At 33.8% G+C, this 19,096-nt stretch overlaps 3 protein-coding genes across 25 annotated transcripts in view; 1 reads left to right on the top strand and 2 right to left on the bottom strand.

Annotated features, from left to right (window-relative positions):
- Positions 1-2,919, top strand: part of LOC105219285 (mucin-4) — a 29,435-nt gene extending 26,516 nt beyond the window's left edge. For all 8 annotated transcript variants that reach the window (XM_029044909.2, XM_011195323.3, XM_011195320.3 and 5 more), the window contains one exon: positions 746-2,919. In XM_029044909.2, coding sequence (XP_028900742.1) covers positions 746-855 — 110 coding nt within the window. In that variant the 3' untranslated portion in view covers positions 856-2,919. The remainder of the gene's footprint in view (positions 1-745) is intronic.
- Positions 37-12,489, bottom strand: LOC105219283 (fatty acyl-CoA reductase wat). 12 transcript variants are annotated; one of them, XM_054235522.1, is made up of 9 exons: positions 12,325-12,489; positions 4,904-5,074; positions 4,729-4,844; positions 4,280-4,674; positions 4,107-4,216; positions 3,418-3,613; positions 3,073-3,324; positions 2,748-3,005; positions 37-2,686 (listed from the first exon to the last, which is right to left on the bottom strand). In XM_054235522.1, the coding sequence occupies exons 2-9, from the start codon at positions 5,007-5,009 to the stop codon at positions 2,599-2,601; spliced, it is 1,521 nt and encodes a 506-aa protein (XP_054091497.1). In that variant the 5' UTR covers positions 5,010-5,074; positions 12,325-12,489; the 3' UTR covers positions 37-2,598. The 12 variants fall into 12 exon arrangements, with proteins under 12 accessions (XP_054091497.1, XP_011193614.1, XP_054091499.1 ...); XM_011195312.3 differs by lacking the exon at positions 12,325-12,489 and adding an exon at positions 11,425-11,577; XM_054235524.1 differs by lacking the exon at positions 12,325-12,489 and adding an exon at positions 10,641-11,404 and having other exon boundaries at positions 2,748-2,975.
- Positions 12,490-12,963: 474 nt separating this feature from the next.
- On the bottom strand, positions 12,964-15,861 carry LOC105219282 (uncharacterized). 5 transcript variants are annotated; one of them, XM_054235531.1, is made up of 5 exons: positions 15,724-15,861; positions 15,541-15,597; positions 15,347-15,483; positions 14,788-15,251; positions 12,979-13,512 (listed from the first exon to the last, which is right to left on the bottom strand). In XM_054235531.1, exons 3-5 carry the CDS (start codon positions 15,350-15,352, stop codon positions 13,413-13,415), a joined length of 570 nt encoding a protein of 189 aa, XP_054091506.1. In that variant the 5' UTR covers positions 15,353-15,483; positions 15,541-15,597; positions 15,724-15,861; the 3' UTR covers positions 12,979-13,412. The 5 variants fall into 5 exon arrangements, 4 of the variants coding, with proteins under 4 accessions (XP_054091506.1, XP_054091507.1, XP_054091503.1 ...); XM_054235528.1 differs by having other exon boundaries at positions 12,982-13,512; positions 15,420-15,483; positions 15,724-15,850; XM_054235530.1 differs by having other exon boundaries at positions 12,982-13,512; positions 15,420-15,483; positions 15,720-15,815.
- Between the last annotated feature and the right edge of the window lie 3,235 nt (positions 15,862-19,096).

Raw genomic sequence — 19,096 nt, 5'->3', positions numbered from 1 at the left:
TTGTCAAAGTCAACACCATTTGACGTCATAGAGTAGAATACAAATATCAGATATTTGAATGATTGTCTGGCATCGAATGAGAGATTTTTGGTGTCAAAATATTTTTCAAATGTTTTTTTCTCATTTATAATGCATTGCTGGAGCTGTTGTCTTCCAACTTTCAAATTTTATTGGCACGTATATCTATTTATTGTTAATATCTATTTGTTTTCTGGACTTCTTAATAACATCATTTCATGAGTTAAATAATTATTATTTTTCAATGTTATTAAATTTATAAAACTTTTATACAGCATATTTTCAAAATTTAGTTGAAAATTAAATTTAAAACTAACGGTAATTAGTTTCCTTTAGCTAACGCAATATTTCTCTTGTTGCCTAGATAAAAATGTAATAGTCTTTTAAATGTGGAAATAAATAGGTATTGTCAAATCGATTTAACTCAATATCATTGCAAGCAATGATTGTTTTAGTTCCGTATTTTATTATACGTTTTTTTAATTATTTTTATTCATCTATTAATATTATAATCACGGGGAGCGATTACATTTATAGGTGAAACTCTCACTTAGCTATCACAGATTTCAAATTTTTATATTCTTCAGTATCACAATTGTATCAAAAGTAATATTTTTATTATCCATTTGTATTAAAAATTATATATTATTAATGCACCTTGGATATATCATATATAACGGTATTATACCTTTAACTGATTATTTTGTTTAAATTCAACATTCAACAGAAATACTTTTCTTAAATCAGAGAGATAGCTGTGATGTTACAATCAGCTCTGATTCAAATACCACTGACGTGAAAATTAAGCATGTGAATGTCCAGTTTAAACCGAACTAAAACTGAAGTAAACTTTCTACTAATCAACAATTCAAGTCAAATCCAAATAGATTCCTATAATTACAAGCTTTAGGAAATGCCAGAAAAGAAAACAAGAAAAAAGAAAATCCTGGGAAACGAAAAAAAAAATATTGAATTGCTATATTTAATAAATGTTTTATAACGTAGTTTATTTTATATTTTCCTATAAATATGTAACATATTTCGGATTTAATTTTGAAATAAAATTTTAAATAAACTTAGCGAGGAATATTATATTATTTTAAGTGGCAAATATAATATTCCATATTAAATGCTCCAAATATCAGTTTACAACTCACATATGACCGGAGAGGTAGATATTCAAATATTTCATCACTAAAAAGTTACATATGCTATATATGAAATGGAGCCAAAAATTTGTATGGAATTGAACCAGTTCTTTGTTGCTAGAAGATATTTAATTCAACTGTATTCAAAATCTGTTAGAAATATATAATTTATCACTTCTGTACTATATGTTTGAAGTTAATAAATCAGCATATAATTATGTTATTTAGAAAATTATTTACTCTAAATGTATTTTTATGTAACAAAATAAATAGCGTTTTATATTGTTTAAAATGTGTACTGTGCTTAAAATATTACGATTTTATTTTATTTTTTTCCCCGAAATATTGATTAATTAAATAGCTGGTCGTAAATTAAATATGCCGGCTGAGAACATATAACATAAGAACATATACATAAAATACAAGCAGCACCTAGTGAAGAAGTTTACAGATTTTTGACCTTCTGTAGAACTTAAAAAAATGTGTAGCTGCTTAATATCCGGAGGAATTAAAAAAAATACTAGTTTTAGCAACATTTTACTAAATGATGAATCAAAATATTTTTGCTTAATTTTGGAAAGACACCTTCTATTCAGATATGTGCTATACAAATATAATCAAAGTGACTAAACGTAAGATGCGCTATATAATCCCTTTCACCTCTTCTGTACTATATTTAAAATTTAGCGTTTTCCGTTACAATTGCAAGTTTATTTAGAAATTTGGTTAACATCCATTTTCTCCCTATTCACTCTATAAGGGAAATGACACTATAAAGTTTGAGTTTGTGGAGAAGAATCCCGAGTGACAAATAAGAGTTGGAGGACCTTCAGTGGTGGATTCGAGTAGATGCATTCTTGATGTTTCTGACTCTTTAACTTGTAACATGCAGATTTTATTGAAAAAAAGAAGGTTCCAAAGATGTTTCCTTTCTCTTTCTAAAGCTTGCGCATAAGTACGAAGTACAGAGAGCGTTTTAAACAAGAAAAAGTATCGAAAGTGGTACCGCTTGCTTTAAAAATAGTTAGCGAACAGAATATTTCTTCGAGATTTATGAAAAGTCATTGCATGAAAAAATAATTATTTATTCGCCCGACGCTCCCTCTAGAATCAGCATTGGACATCACAGTAGATGAAAATTGTTTGATTGCGGCTTATTATATTTACTTCCCAACATGTGAAAAGGTTCGATAAGGCGATTGATGGTTTCAACAAGAAACCCTGTAGCACTGCGACAAGCTTATGAGACAAACTTTTAAATCAAATATGAAATCATGAGCTTCAAAGGAAGCGTGGTCCTTAACAGTGAAATATAGTTTTATTTCGGTATTAATAAAAAAAAAATGTAATTCATGTATATATTATGCAAAATTTATTATATATATTATTAAATAAATGCGATTTTCCTTTCTCGCCAGTTATGAATGTTAGTTTAAAATAGTTTGGAGAAAATCAACCAAATGATATGTACTGATAATAATAATACAAGTACTTTTATGCATTGATGCAACCAATATAACCTGCAACGGAACGAATACATTATTTATTATAGATTCTAAGAATCAAAAGCGCAAAACATACCTATTCCATCTTACAAGTGCCTGCGGTATTGTATCTAGTGGGTCATGTAATAAATATTGTCGTATACCCCGGAAGTATTGCTGTAGAAATAAATCCCAATCTAGTTGTGTCATGTCGAAGAAAAATATATCCTTATCCTTATCGGATAGCCGATGCCATAAACTTCGCACATTATCTACTTGAAAGTCCCACTGCCGCATTGAGAAGTATTCAATGACATGCATAAATCTATGGATTTTTTTATATGTATTTAGTAACCTTATGAGAAACAAAGATAAAAAGTATTTAAACAGGAAGAAAAGTTGTTAAAATATGTAAAACTTACCTTGGTTTTTTCCCCATACATATGCAAAATACATCAAAAATGGTAGCGGGTACATAGTGTAAGAAAAATATTGACAACAAGTGCAGGAACTTGTTGGGAGTGTTGGCGTAACACAAATACCAAAGAGCCTTGATTGTGGGATACATTAGGCCGTATTTCGTTGTTTTGGTTGTAAAATCACCCCAAGTCAGCTGATTGGATTTTGATGTGCAAAAATTGTAAACAGGAATTTCCTTTTCGAGTTGAATAGTGCTATGGATTTAATAAATGTGCATAAAAAGTTAAGTGCTCCCCTTTTATGTTGCTAAGTCTCGTTCTTAAACTAACAATAGATATCTATCTTACTTGTGTCTCTGTGATATATCCCATGACGCTGCAATTATACTATTCACACACAAATCAACTGGGACCATGTTAGCGACAGCTCGTGGGTCGCACCGTAATGTTCGTATGACACCCGTACCAGCTCCGGCAATCGCTCCAGTTGGTCCATAGAAATTGTCTATCCAACCGCAAACGGGATCGCGATACGTAGAAATTACTAACAAAAAGTGGTTTGAAAAACTTACTTAATTTAATATCACACATCGAAAAACTAGAAGAATACTACATTTATAAGGAAACTTTGAACTAGAAATGCAGAAGACACACAACAGTGCAATATATTTCTGAGAGTATTTTAATTTTTCAAATAGCGTTGCTTTGTTACTTTGGCGTTCTTTTCATTCGATCACATTTTTTATTTGACCATAATAATTTATTCCTGGACCACTTTTCGCTACAAAGCTACAGCATATATATTATACGCTCACTAGATATCTTACATATTAATCGATGTATGCGGTATACAGTCCACAGGAAGTTTGATAATACGTATATGAAGTATATGGGCGCTAAAGGAAGTATTGAGCTTGAATTCTTTGGAATATCTGAGAGATTTAGATTTTATTTTAAAATTTGACGCCTTTGTGCAAAATAGAGCAAGAGCCTGTTGAAGACAAATAAATATAATTAAACATATATAACAGATTTACCTATACCCGGTCGAAACATGCCCACTGGCAATTCTTTGCCGTACATCTTGACTATATCTTCGGCAACTGCTTTTGTGAAGGTATAAGTGTTTGGCCATTTTCCTAATAGTCTAGAATCGTTTATATAGATTTATATCGCAAATTGATTATGTGTTGGATTAAAACAAACATACACAGGCGTCATGGATTCCAGTAACTTGTCCGGCGTGCATTCTGTCAGAAGTATTAGGTTTTTCGAATCACTGGGTGGTGGATAAAATTTCTCATCGATTTGTCGGAGAGGACATTGGGTATATGCTGTGGAAACGTGCAGGACACTCTTCAGATATTTCATTTCACTACTTAGCAACATAATATCGCGCGCTGCCTTCACATTTATTTGCATTGCTACTTTTAGTTTTTCATCAAATCGCACTGTTGCTGCCATGTGAAATACGATATTCACTCGTTGAGTGAGCAGTTTTCTATCTTCTCGACTTAAGCCCAATCCGGGCAACATGCAGTCTCCTGCTATGCCTTGGACTTGATGGCGAAATTTAGGGGCCACTTTTTTCATAGCATTAAATATCTGATGAGTTATGAAAATTAATATAAACTTTGGTGAATATCCTTACGCGCTTACCGGATCATCAAATATCTCCTCCGCACGTGTGTGTACATCCTTGTTGTTTTTCTTGCGAATTAAAATATATATATTCTCTATGCCAGGACATGACGTAAATAATTTATTGAGTAATACTAGAATATGCAGATTAGACTGGTCAGTAAATATATAAGTACATGTCAACGCATCTCACTTTTTCCAAGAAAACCTGTTCCTCCGGTTATCAGTATATTAGCACCGTCGAAGAAGTGTTGAAGTGGAGTTGCCTTTTCCACTGCCATTAACTCACATATGCGCATAATGTTGTTTTGTTTTTAATTGTCGATTAAATCCAATATTTTGAAAACTGGATCGTTTTTATAAGCTTGAAAAGAAAAAAATTCTACATCAAATACATCATAGGCTAGTTGGCATAACTGTGGAGCTCTTTTAATAAAAGTTAGAATTTGCATTGTCATTTGTACACAGCAGAGATCAAGCAACAGTCAATGATATGGACTTCACGTGGCGACCCTGTTCCGAAGGAGGACTGTGTTAACAACCTGAAAGGTGATAATCACCATTATCTACAACGACCAGCAGTAAAAGCTTTTAGCTGCTTTTTGATTAAATACTTATTAAACTTTTATATAATATAAAAATTAATCACTGAAAGTTTTGAAGATTTCGCAAACTCTATTTTTAGAATATTCCTTGAAGCACAAGGATGGTTCTAAGTAGAGAAAATTAAAAAAAGCGGTAAAGTCAATTTGGAATTTATATATAAGAAAATCGTGTTAGTTACACCATTTATAACTCAAGAACGACTAAACGGGCTGAAATTTTGTGGGGACGTAGACTAGGACTGGGATATAGGATACTCCGGTGACGAGAAAGTGGCATAAAATGCAGTATAGGAAAACGCAACTAAAATAGAACAACAGATCGCAAATGATAGAAAATTTAAAGGAATATTACTCAAAAGATCAGTGTAGCCGAAACAGCCGAAAACAGGAGTAAGTAATACCTCAATAGTGCTCACAATAGCACTTATATTTCTAGGAGTAAGTACTACCTCAATATCGCTTACTATAGTATAACTTGAATATAATTTAACGTATCCACAGCAACGGTTTTAGCAAAATTCAGGCTTAGGGTTGTAGTACTAGATTCACACGGCAAGACTATCGACAATATCAGTATACAGTATATACTGCCTGGCTGGTTATTAACGTATGGTCTGACTGATATCTGAATTTCTAAGTACATATGTATGTTCTCGTGAGTTGCATTCATTACCTCCTGCACGTACACAACCAAAGCCCAGAAATTCGAATACGTATTTTCATGTAGACAACTTGAGTTCTCTTATACTGCACCTCCCGCCTCTTTTAAGGGATTGCATGGTTTTCATGAAAAAACTCGGTTTGTTTATTAATTCAATTCTGCAACATCCGTAGAACATTGTTATTAAGACTTTCATAGATACACTCTGAAGAAGTCGGTAAGTTTTATGTCACTCAAAACTATAAACGCATTTTTCTTATAACCCATCAAAATCGGTTGTCAAGGTTTCTCGAGAACTGTTCAACCGATCTTGATGAAATTTTAGACAGGTCTTCGGGATGCAATTTACGAGAACTTGATTACCACTATTAAAAAAACGTCGAAATTTTTTGCTAAATAGGTAAAGGAGCAAAGCGGAAAAGGAAAAAACTTAAATTTATCACTTAGTTCCATTTTTCGTCCAAAGATAATAGTTAAACGTAATTAATGTATCTGTAAATTTACAGAATTACAATCGCAATAATTAAGAGTATTGTATATCACATCCATTAATAATTTTTTAATACTATCAAAAACATTATCAAATGTGAAGTAATGTGGAGAAACTCGAAACGGCTACCAAAAAAAATTTCAAAATAAAACAAATTGTTATTAATGGTAATGGGACAGCCCTGACGCACACACAAAAATTGTAAAACTTTTCTAAAACAATAGTTTTCTTTTACTGAATTAAAATATTATATTTTTCTCTTTTTTAAATATAAATGTAATTTTAAATTTTAAAATGAAAAATGAAAAGAGGATAAAAGCACACGGATAACGTCTGATAAACCGACTATGACAGCTGCGTACATACTTGCTTGTAATACCAAGTTTTGGTAGTGTTGAACAGATTCTCTGAGAAAGGTGAAGCCAAAACTGTTTGACAAACAAGCATTGTCCAAATAAAATATAGTTTTCAATAAACAACTTACAAACTCAACGACCGAAAAGTAAAATTATAACAAAACTGTTTAAGTTGATTTCGATAGGTAAACAAATTTAGTAACTGTACTAGAGAAACTATCGTGAATAATAATAAGTATTCGTTTTCACCAATTTCTTGATTGACCCACAAAGCCATATTCTTTTAAATCGTGCTATGTGTACCAATATGTATGTACTTTCGCGCCAACATACTCTTTACATTTATATGTATGAAATGAATAATTTTTATTATTTGTATATGTACACACATAAGTATGCCATGTCAAAGCAGTTTTATAATTTAATAAACATTTAAACTGTCACTTCTAAACAGCACACGACAGTTTTTACTATTATAACGCTTATAAGTTTAAACGAGATAGGTATTGTAAAGTAAACCGAAAGGAAACCATAATATTCATTAAATTAACTTAAATTATATAATATGAACCATATATACCATATACTTTATACAAAGATTTTCAAAATTCCGGTTGATTTCATACTTTATACATATGTAGGCCAAATGTATAGCATTGGCTTGGATACATTAAAATGAAACAGTGTCAAATCGCTACACGAATTGCTCTAATCACCATGCATATGTTATGTCAAATATATTACTCAAATTGTGAGTGCTCAAACATACCAGGGGTAAATCAAATCAGTCTAGGCTTACCCTTACTTTAATTCAGCCGATATATGTATTTATTTTCGACTTTAATATAGTAACTCCAAAGCAATATAGTAAGTCTTCTGTTCAACTTATAAAACACAGTTTGATTCATATTTGCCTGAACCAATCATTCCTCACGATGATTATATTAAGTCTATAAGTATAAAGAACTTCATTATTTTTTTGTTTTAAGTTTATTATTACATTATTTAGAATGAGCCGTTCAGTTTTGTTCAACAACTTGTTAGATTTTGAAGATATATTCATAATGTCACTCTTATAGAAACCCTTGTTGCTATTGTCAAAAAACTGGGAGAGTCCATTTTTTAAAGTTTCTCTTGAGACCAATTTTCATAATCAACATCATTCGCCATATACAGGAACTGGTAATAATCATTTAGTGCTGGTTTAGACTATGAGGTGCATGTAAAATGACCTCCCAAATAAGCTTTTTTTCTGTTCTTAAAGGAAAAAAGCTATATGCTGACGTAGCAACTTGTTTTGAGAAAAAAAATCTATATACATATTATAAAAATAAGTTATTTAGTTTTGAATATGAACTGTAAAAAATAATTATTTTGTGATGTTATTTGTTTTTGTTTTTCTTTTGTTACTATACTAGTTTACTTAATTTTTTTTCATGAAAGAATCGGCATCGGCTTCGGCCAAAAATTGGGTATCAGTCGGACACTGTATATTAGTGCCTTCCCGCTTAAATGCCTGTAATATTTAAGCCACAAAAACAAAATTGTTAGCAATTTTCCTCTTTTAAGTGCCTTTTCATATTTTTGGCATTTAATGCGCTGAGAATTGTCAAAAGGAAAAAAATACATAGTTTTGTAAGGCTTTTTTCCATATTTATTGTAAGTAAGTATTTTTGTTATTAATAAGAAATAAATGTGATTTTCATTTTAAAAGAAAAAATATTAGATCGAAGTATTTGGGTAAAAGCTTGGTAAGTACCTCGAGGCACTTAAGCAAGGTTCATTTAACTGCCTTTCCCGCTTAAGCATCTTAAAAGCCTTGTATGTTGAGAAGGGGCGGGGATTACTGTATAGTAATAAAAGTTAGTGAATCTATGACTATTATTGATAGGATGCTAAATATTATATAAACATAAATATTATATAAACAAAAGATGTATTCACCCATTATTCTTATTATTCTGTATTCATAGAATTCCGGTTCCTTTAGAAGGAAAAATCCCGCACTATCATTGGTATAAAACTTATATATACGATATACAGTGGAACTTCCATAACTCGAACTTCTACAACTGGAACACTTGAATTGGCAATAGCGTTTAGAAATTAAATTTGATACAAATTTGCTTTCATAACTAAAACTTCCTTAAATCGAAGTTCTCCATAACTCGAACTCTTGAATTGGCAATAGAAGGCAACTTTCATACAAATTTCCTTCTATAAATCGAACTTTTCGATCAGGACATAATACAAAATTTTCAATTTTACTATCGAGACAGAATTTTAAAAGAGTCCCTCTATATCGTACGGAGGCGAACCTAAAATATAATGTTACACTTGTAGATTGCATAAATCATCTAACACAAGACATGGAATACATATGTCAAGAGCCAAACAATAGCAAAATGCAACAAACAAAATTACAAAAAACATTTTTTATCGTATGTCCACAAAAATTTTTGCTAAGTAACTAAATAAAACAGTGCATATATCCATATTTTCAGCTTTTTTAATATTTATATATTTAAATTCTATAACTCGAAGTTTTTTTGTGGATTATGAAGATTCGAGTTAGAGAAGTTTCACAGTATATACAGTCCGAGAATAACCTATGTTTCGATTTCCAGGTCGTCCAATCAATTTGATCTTCGGTAAATTCTAAAAGCAAAAAGGAGGAATGAGTGGCGCGCTCTGGTGGATTCGGCTATAATCGCTTAAAGCGGTTCCTACGCCAATATATATAAATTCTGAACTGACCCTTATTATTTTTTTTTTTGTTAAAACGAATGACTGGCAGACCGATTATAGAGTGAACATTCTTACATCAAAGGTGTTGTTTCATTAACCGGAAATCATAAATTTAACTTGACTTATTTTTCAGTTATATTCAGGGCTGGAATCCAAAACAGATTTGCTAAATGTCAGAATGGCAAACCAATTCTGATTTTCATTGGTGTCACAGAATCTGATTGAATTTTCATCTTTTCGAATATAAGCAAACCAATATTCGAATCAGCTGTGCCACTATTTATTCCTGGGGCAAAATTAACAAGACACTTTTTCTGGAATTTTAATCAAATAATTACTTCAAAATATTCTTTAAACCCATAAAATAGAATTAAAATGAACTGTCTAATCTGTTTTATCTATTTTGGGAACTTCTTAAAATATTTTAATTCTTTTTCGTTAAATTCAATAATTATGACATTTAGCGTTCGTATCTTCCTTTTAAATAATAACTATATTTTTCCAAAGCGTTTTAACGGTAAATCAAAATAATTTTGAACAAAAAACTTCAAATCTGTCCGCTCTGAGGCTCTTGGTTTGTTTCTGATAATAAAACCGATAAAATTGGTTTCCATGACACCTAAACCGAATAAAATTTCTGATTCGAACATCAAACCCATCAGAATTCATGACACGAACCAGAATTTTTTGTCGGGTTGAAATCTGATTCCGAACACTATCAGATTTCACAACAGCCCTTATTATCTCGAAGGTGGTGCTTTAGTTTTTCCAATACTGTACATGTGCAATGGAATATTCGTTAGCGTTAGAGTCACCCGTTGATGCAACAAACATAATTGAATTCGTTACTTATCCTGTCCAGATTCATTTTCAATGTGTACTTACATACATATCACAGAAATAAAAATAACGTAATTTGAACATTGAATAACTTTCGATAACAGACTTTACTTGAAATACCTATCACATGACATATGTAACGCACTAAACCATTCATCCATCTATTGAGTTACACCTTGTATGATATACACTTAACAATTATGTATGCACGCATGTATGTTGATATTTACGTATTTGTTGTAAGTTACCGGAGTGATTACACAATAGTTGATCAGCAAAAAATATTAATCACTATGATTTATTTTTGTTTGTAAATGGTAAATGAACTCAGTCGTTTGCAATATGAAATGATCGAGTATCCTCGTACCGGAAACGGGTTTACAATATCCGCCACAAAAATTTAAATTTAATACGAGTTTAAATTCGTAGGTATTAATTGCAGTATTTATTTATTAATATTTTGACAATATCCAATTATTTTTACCGTTATAATTAAGAAAAACTTGTTAGTAATCACTATTGTTTATAGTATTTTAATTTTTTTCTTAAGTAACCGTCGCGCTCTTCATTGTGTACATCCCGATGAAAGTATGCACAGTTTAAATCTAACACATTTGCTGACCAGAAACTATGACCATGCCGAACTGTGAGCTTTCTCATCTGAATTAGCTGCGTATCAAACTACTCTATAGCTTCGTGTCGCATAGCTTCGAGTCCCCTACTCCAATAGTTTTGGAAAAAGGTGTAAGAAAAGTAAAGTTCATGAGCGGTTCCGCCAGCGCATATTTAATAAAGCTTAAATCCAATTTCTCCATCCTCATTCCACCTCGCCATGCAACAACACTATATCATATATGTCAGTTATAACAATAGTAATGCAAAAACAACATCAGCAATAATAGCACAGCACAGCACACTGTGATCGGCCACTACGTAACACCACCGATGACCAAAAGTGTGCAATATACAAAAAAGAAAAAAGCATGTAATACTAATGAAAATAAAATGAGTTACGAAAAAAGTGAAAAAGGCGTCACAACAACGTTAACCAATATTTTGTGCAGCAAATATCGGTAACCGAAGACACAGCAATATCAGTGGGTATCGGCAAAAATCCGAAACAATAATATATTGGTCAACAAAGCAGCAGCAAAACTGCATGACATACCTGTACGTATGCACATTCGTAAGTACATATGTAAATGTAAGGTGGAAATAGTTATATACATATGTACATACATGATTACATACTCATACTTGTTCATGCAACGGTGCTGGTTGTTCGATCGGTCAGTCAACATTTAGCAGGCAAACGTTGCGGAAATATATTTGTTTTGAAATATACAAACATCTGCCATATATGTATGTATGTATGCATGTATGTAAATATGTATGTATTTACAATAATTGTAAAATGCGTAATATATACAATAATAAAAATAAGCATATGCTTGTAAAAGTAGTTGTATATATGTACATACATGAAAATAAAGTATATTACATATATAAATAAATATTTATGTACATGTATACATATGTACATACGCGTTAATATTTATATAATCAAGGGGGTACATTCATACATACTTATGCATGCATTGCAATACGTAACCCGTACTTATACGAAACGGGGTTTAACTTGACAGTTACAGACATTCACAAGCACATGTAAATACATATGTATATGTATGTAAGTACATGCTGGTATCGATGATTCGAGGCGCATTCGCTAGCGTGCAAAAAAGCATAAAAGCGCCCAACAGTGAAATTATGAAAATGTACGGATTCATTTCGCAATTTGAATATATTATGATTATAAGATTAAATGTGTTGGGGAATTTGAAAATCGTTACTATAACCTTCTAACATACCTATCCATTACACAAACATTATTCTACGGGTTTTAATACCAACCTCAGTATATACAGTAGAAAACCTTTGGTTTGTTTACATTATTTTTCATCTTTTTACACACCACCGACGCGTATTAGGGTTGTGTGCTACGCTTTTTTGCTACAATTGTGGTAATTAGGGTGTTATGCTAGAATTTGGTCTTCACAAAAATTTTAAAGTCTGCCCTGCAAGACGAGTAGAGTTACTTATCTTATGGAATATTGGTTACCGGTAAAGAAAGCTTGTATTACTTTTTTGGTCTCTTTTGTTCCAGCCGCAGGAAAAAAGTTACCATTTCTCCTCTTTTACGGCATGTCGGTGTGATTATCTTGCTCGCTCTCTCTCATTGATTTTGGTGCCAATGCTGCATATGTCTTTCTGCTCTAATTTTTCTTTGTTTTGGAAAGGCATATGTCACTCTGTGGTTAGCAGAGCCCCCTGTAGTGGTTTTTTTTAATCAACCATCTACCAGTGGAGACTGTTCGATTTATCATTTTCAGGGTAACCCTTTAATCAGAGGTATTGGTCATTTGTTGGTCACCGTTTCGTTACTTAAATTTGGTTCATTGGTCCTCATTCTATAGGTCACCTACTTTTCCGTTTGAAAATGAAAAATTTAAATTGTTTTATTTTTATTTTTATTTATTTATTATAATTGTATGATGTATTTACATTTATAAATTAGTATGGTATAATATTTTAAGTTTTTAATAATCATTATAGATTAATTTTTAAATATTAGCATTTCAGTACAAAGTGAACTTTAATTTTTAAAAACGTTTTTGCAGCTATCATTTATACATAGACAAAATTTATATATTTTACAAATAAAGTTGGTATTAATTATTAAATTTTTATTTTTTGTAGTTGTTGTTATACAATACAAATAAAATTCAACTACTATTACGACTGTTATTAGTATTCAAACATTCATTTGTATAATTTAACAATATTTTACATTTAAATCTAATTCATAATTTATATCAATTCATCAATTCAAAATGAATACATTAGTACTAAACGCGAACGATTTCCTTATAACTATTCTGTAGGTTCCAACAAAACTACTCAACCAATATTGTTTGATGTCAATTCCACACAATTTTATCTCATATGTACTTCATAAAAGGGTTCAGGTCGTCGGAAAGACGTTGTGCAACTGCTAATCTAAATGTCCGATGGGATTTGTTTTTGTCTTGTTTATCATGCCTGAAAAATATTAGAAATAGAAATTGTTATTAACGATTAGAAAATATGAATATATTCGTATTCGTAGTACAAACCTAAGAAAAGTTGTAGCCATTGTAATCCTCCATTTGTGCAAAGTATTTGTGTTTATGGTCTGAGTAGGCAATTGAAAAGTAAAGTCCTCTCTCGATGAGCAAAAACTAAACTCTACAAGTCTCTCATCATTCCCGTCCTACTTTATGGTGCAGAAGCGTGGGCGGTGTCTACATCCGATGAGACGGCACTAGGAGTTTTCGAGAGAAAGGTTTTGCGGAAGATTTATGGTCCCTTAAACATTGGCAACGGCGAATACCGCAAAAGATGAAATGATGAGCTGTATGTGTTGTTCGACGACATAGGCATAGTCCAGCGGATAAAAAGACTGCGGTCATATTGTTCGAATGGACGAAAGTGCCTCAGCTCTGAAAGTTTTCGATGCGGTACCCGCTGGTGGAAGCCGAGGAAGAGGGAGACCTCCACTCCGATGGAAGGACCAGGTCGAGAAGGACCTGTCTTCACTTGGTATTACCAATTGACGCCTAACTAACAAAAGGCGAGATACGTGGCGCGCTGTTGTGGACTCGGCTATAACCGCGTAAGCAGAAGAAGATTTGTGTTTTCAATATCTGAAATGGATAATGAAAATATAAGTAATGCTAAAAAACAAACGTTAATATATATATATATATATATATATATATATATCTACAGAGCTTCCTCTTCTTCTTGACTGTCGTAGACACCGCTTACGTGGTTATAGCCGAGCCCAAAACAGCGCGCCACGTATCCCTCCTTCTGGCAGTTTGGCGCCAATTGGTTATACCAAGCGAAGCCAGGTCCCTCTCCACCTGGTCCTTCCATCGGAGTGGAGGTCTCCCTCTTCCTCGGCTTCCACCAGCGGGTACTGCATCGAATACTTTCAGAGCTGGAGCACTTTCATCCATTCGAACAACATGACCTAGCCAGCGTAGCCGCTGTTTTTTTATTCGCTGGACTATGCCTATGTCGTCGAATAACACATACAGCTCATCGTTCCATCGTCTGCGGTATTCGCCGTTGCCAATGTTTAAGGGACCATAAATCTTCCGCAAAACCTTTCTCTCGAAAACTCCTAGTGCCGTCTCATCGGATGTTGACATCGTCCACGCTTCTGCACCGTAAAGTAGAACGGGAATGATGAGAGACTTGTAGAGTTTGGTTTTTGTTCGTCGAGAGAGGTCTTTACTTTTCAATTGCCTACTTAGTCCATAGTAGCACCTGTTGGCAAGAGTGATTCTGCGTTGGATTTCCAGGCTGACATTGTTATTGCTGTTAATGCTGGTTCCCAGGTATATGAAATTATCTACAACTTCAAAGTTATGACTGTCAACAGTGACGTGGGAGCCAAGACGTGAATGCGCTGACTGTTTGTTTGACGACAGGAGATATTTCGTCTTGTCCTCGTTCACCACCAGACCCATACGCTTCGCTTCCTTATCCAGTCTGGAAAAAGCAGAACTAACTGCGCGGGTGTTGTTTCCAATGATATCGATATCATCGGCGTACGCCAGTAGCTGTACACTCTTATAGAAGATTGTACCTTCTCTATTTAGCTCTGCAGCTCGTATTATTCTCTCCAGCATAAGGTTAAAGAAATCACACGAGAGTGAGTCACCTTGTCTGAAACCTCGTTTGGTATCGAACGGCTCGGAGAGAGGTCCAGAGCTTAATGCTTGTAATAACTAAACAAAAAATAAACAACTTTTTAACATCAAAATACAAATTATTATAAATTAATATTTTGGACACAATGCAACAGATGCATTCTTGTACATACATACATATGTACTTATGTGTGTACATCTTAATACGCACTAACTCAACATGCACATATACGCATTTATATTTACTATGTTATTTTCCATTGTTTTCTGCGTTGTTGTTATATATTACACCAATTCTAAATCCATAAACCTGAAATTATTTAAAATTACTAATTTGTATTATGTATTAAAAATATATGAATCATACCTCCACCAATTTCACCATCACCTCCTTGCTCCTCCTTTGCTGTGCACACACGTATAACTACAATGAAATGAAATTTTAATTATAAAAACAAATAACAAAAGTAACACAAATAATGCATTTATAAGATGGATAAATATCCAAAAACACTTAACCAAATAAAAGAAATATTTAAAACTCACTCACATCCATTCACTTAAAATTTTATTTTCAAATGAACAGCGGCCATGGCGGCGATTTTTGAACGGTTCATTGTATCTTTCTCTTAAGCAGAAACTACATAGCTTGCGAATGCGAATGCGAACGTTTGACAGTTGAGCTGAATACACATGTTCTTATGAGATGAGCTACAAAGTTCTCGCATGTTTTCGCAACCAGCGCTCCGAAATTCGAACTCGGATTCGAAGACGCACAGAAGTTGAAAATTTTCAACTTCCATGCGCTAACACAGCAACCTTCACATTCTTAAGAATAGCAACCAACATTATGTTACTTACAATCTTGTGTATTTTAATTATTTATGCCCGTTTTCTTCGCTACAATATAAGTATTTTTGTGAAATATAATATTTATTAATTTATTAATAATATATTTATCAAATATTTAAAATAATTTTTAAAGATTGGGGGTGATGAAGTTTTAATAAACAAAGTAGGTAGTTTAAATTTTCCTTCCGTTTCTTAATTCGAGGTTTTCTATGTACATTGCTTATAAAAAATCAAACAAAAAATTTAAAATCGACGTCCATATTATTCAGGTCGTTTTCAAAATCGCAAAGAAAAAGTGTGTATGTGTATCACCTTGTACACAGCTGTCAACGCAATCAAAAGCGCATTTATGAAGTTGCTCGATATATACGCAGTCAGGCGCATTTTTTCGCTTTCGCATTCGCATACGCGAGCTATGTAGTTTCAGCTTTAGAGTAGCAAAATTCATTAACCCTAATTTTTGTATGTGCTATGTGGTTTATGCTTAACTACCGAGATTGCCACTTAACTACAAAATGTTAGCAATGTGTATGTATTGGTAAAAGCTGAAAAAATTTGCATGTGTAGTGGTGTATGAGTTAGCTCCGTCTTGTAGGGTGATGAACAGCACTTAAATAAATACTAAATAATATTGGTATCATTATTATTGTGTTATTGTAGTATTAAATGTTATTTATTGCTAAGTTAGTAATATTTTAGCTTCTTATGTATAATGCGATTCAAATATTTATTGAATTTTAAATTTAAAAAAAAATTATGCCTGAGTAAATTTTTTGAAAATTGAATATTACCAACTGTTATGGTATTTATATTAGTGGTTTACATAATACTTATTAATATTCGCAGTTTAAGAAGATTATGGCGTTATTGTCGGAACGGGGATTCGAATATGTAAAAACCAGAAGACTTTGTCAAGACGAACTGGAACATTATTTCGAACAGATTAGGAGGGAAGGAGAACTAAAATCAAGGACAACTCCGTGTATTTTTTCTGACCTTTTCCGACAATCTTGGTGACTTAGGACATGTAAAATTTGTCACACGTGGAAGATTTAGAAGAAGATTTAGGAGGATGGGATCATGTGTAGAAGTTCATGTAAGTGAGGAAAGTTTTTGATTGTCATTCACTTGGGAGCTCACGACTTCCGGTTTTAGACCAAGTATCCTCTGGGTAGCTAACAAACATCCGTTTGAAGGCGAGCTAAAGAGAGAAGGCGAACCCGCTCCTGCGGTTGTGCGTAGGGTTTGGGAACCACCACATAAAAACGAAGAACCAATGTAAAATCGAAAGCCTCGGATGAGACACCCCCCTTTTGATGACGACCCCTGCAAACGTTTTAAGGATAATGATTTAAGGCAGAGGTGGGCACTCACACATATTGTTACATTTGTACACGCATACTATTACTATTTGTGTGTGAAGCAGCGAAAGCACGAAGTTGAGCATGTCGTTCGGCACAACAACAGTGTACACTGAGTCTTGCAAGTTAACGTACAAATTTGCTATTCATGATTATTATTTATTGTTATTACTTTTTATTCTTATTATCTCATTATTGTATTATTATCATTATTATATTATATTATTATCTTATTATTATTATTTAATATATATAATATAATTTGTATGGCAAGAGAAATAATGTCGGCTTAAACAAAATTTAGAATTGCGACCAACAATGTCGTAACAAATAAGACATTGTGCTCTTCCATCCAAATTTTCTATAAAGAAAAAATCTTCTTCCCATTCGCGCATAAACATTGTTAGCTCTCACTGTATATTTGAAATAGCGCAGCGTGGTGTTGCTTGAACAAGTGTTTGCATGCGACTGTTTTGCTTTCCCATAGCCAATGGTATGATAGCATTCAGTCTTCATTGTGCCGAGGGCTACCGATCGTTCGTATTCTATAAATAGCGTAATATTTTGTGCTGCTCATCGCAGCAGAGGCCCTATGCACGCGTGTATAGGAAAATCAACTTGTGCCCACCTCTGATTTAAGGGCATGCACCTGGAATGTCTGAACCCTTAATTGGGAAGGTGCCTCTGCCCAGCTGGTTGATGTCCTCATATGACTAAAGGCTGACATCACCGCCATCCAAGAAGTGCGATGGACGGGACAAGGACGGAAGAAGGAGGGTCCTTGTGACATCTACTACAGCGGCCATATAAAGGAGCGCAAATTTGGTGTGGGATTCGTGGTTGGAGAGAGACTCCGTCGCCAAGTCCTGGCATTCACCCCGGTGGATGAATGTCTAGCCACAATCCGCATAAAAGCGACAACATATCGCTTATTTGCTTATAAGGACGATGTGACCAAAGATGCTTTCTATGAGCGCCTAGAACGTACCTACGAGCGCTGCTTGGCGATTTTAACGCCAGGGTGGGCAAAGAAGGTGTCTTTGGCACAACAGTCGGAAAATTCAGCCTCCATGACGAAACATCGCCAAACGGCCTGAGGCTGATCGACTTCGCTGGGGCCCGAAATATGGTCGTCTGTAGTACCAGATTCCAGCATAAGAAAATACACCAAGCTACTTGGCTGTCTCCTGATCGAAACAAGTGTAACCAAATCGATCACGTTGTGATAGACGGATGACATGTCTCCAGTGTTTTAGACGTGCGTACGCTCCGAGGACCAAATATAGACTCGGACCTTTATCTGGTTGCAGCGAAGATACGCACCCGCCTCTGTGCAGAAAAGAACGCCCGTCAACAAACACAAGGAAGGTTCGACGTCGAAAAGCTGCAATCGCAACAGGCAACCACGAAATACTCTACTCGACTTGCGCTCCTGCTCTCTGAGAGCACTTATCAGCATCTCGGTATAAGGGAACTGTGGACTGCGGCATCTCAAACTCACTGCGAACCGCTGCAGCCGAAACAATTGGATTTCGGCGACGACAAAAAACAAGCTGGTGCGATGAGGAATGCCGTCTCGCAGCGTAGAGAAAACAGACTGCCTACATCGCAACGTTGCAAACAACCACAACACGTGCGAGATGGGATAGATACCGAGAGCTGAAGAGGGAAGCGAGACGCATCTGCAGACAAAAAAAGAAAGAGGCCGAA

This window comes from Zeugodacus cucurbitae, chromosome X (genome assembly GCF_028554725.1).
Source record: "Zeugodacus cucurbitae isolate PBARC_wt_2022May chromosome X, idZeuCucr1.2, whole genome shotgun sequence".
NCBI classification, from domain to species: Eukaryota; Metazoa; Arthropoda; class Insecta; order Diptera; family Tephritidae; genus Zeugodacus; species Zeugodacus cucurbitae.
The sequence above is the reverse complement of the archived record's forward strand: the minus strand, read 5'-3'. Positions and strand labels throughout refer to the sequence as shown.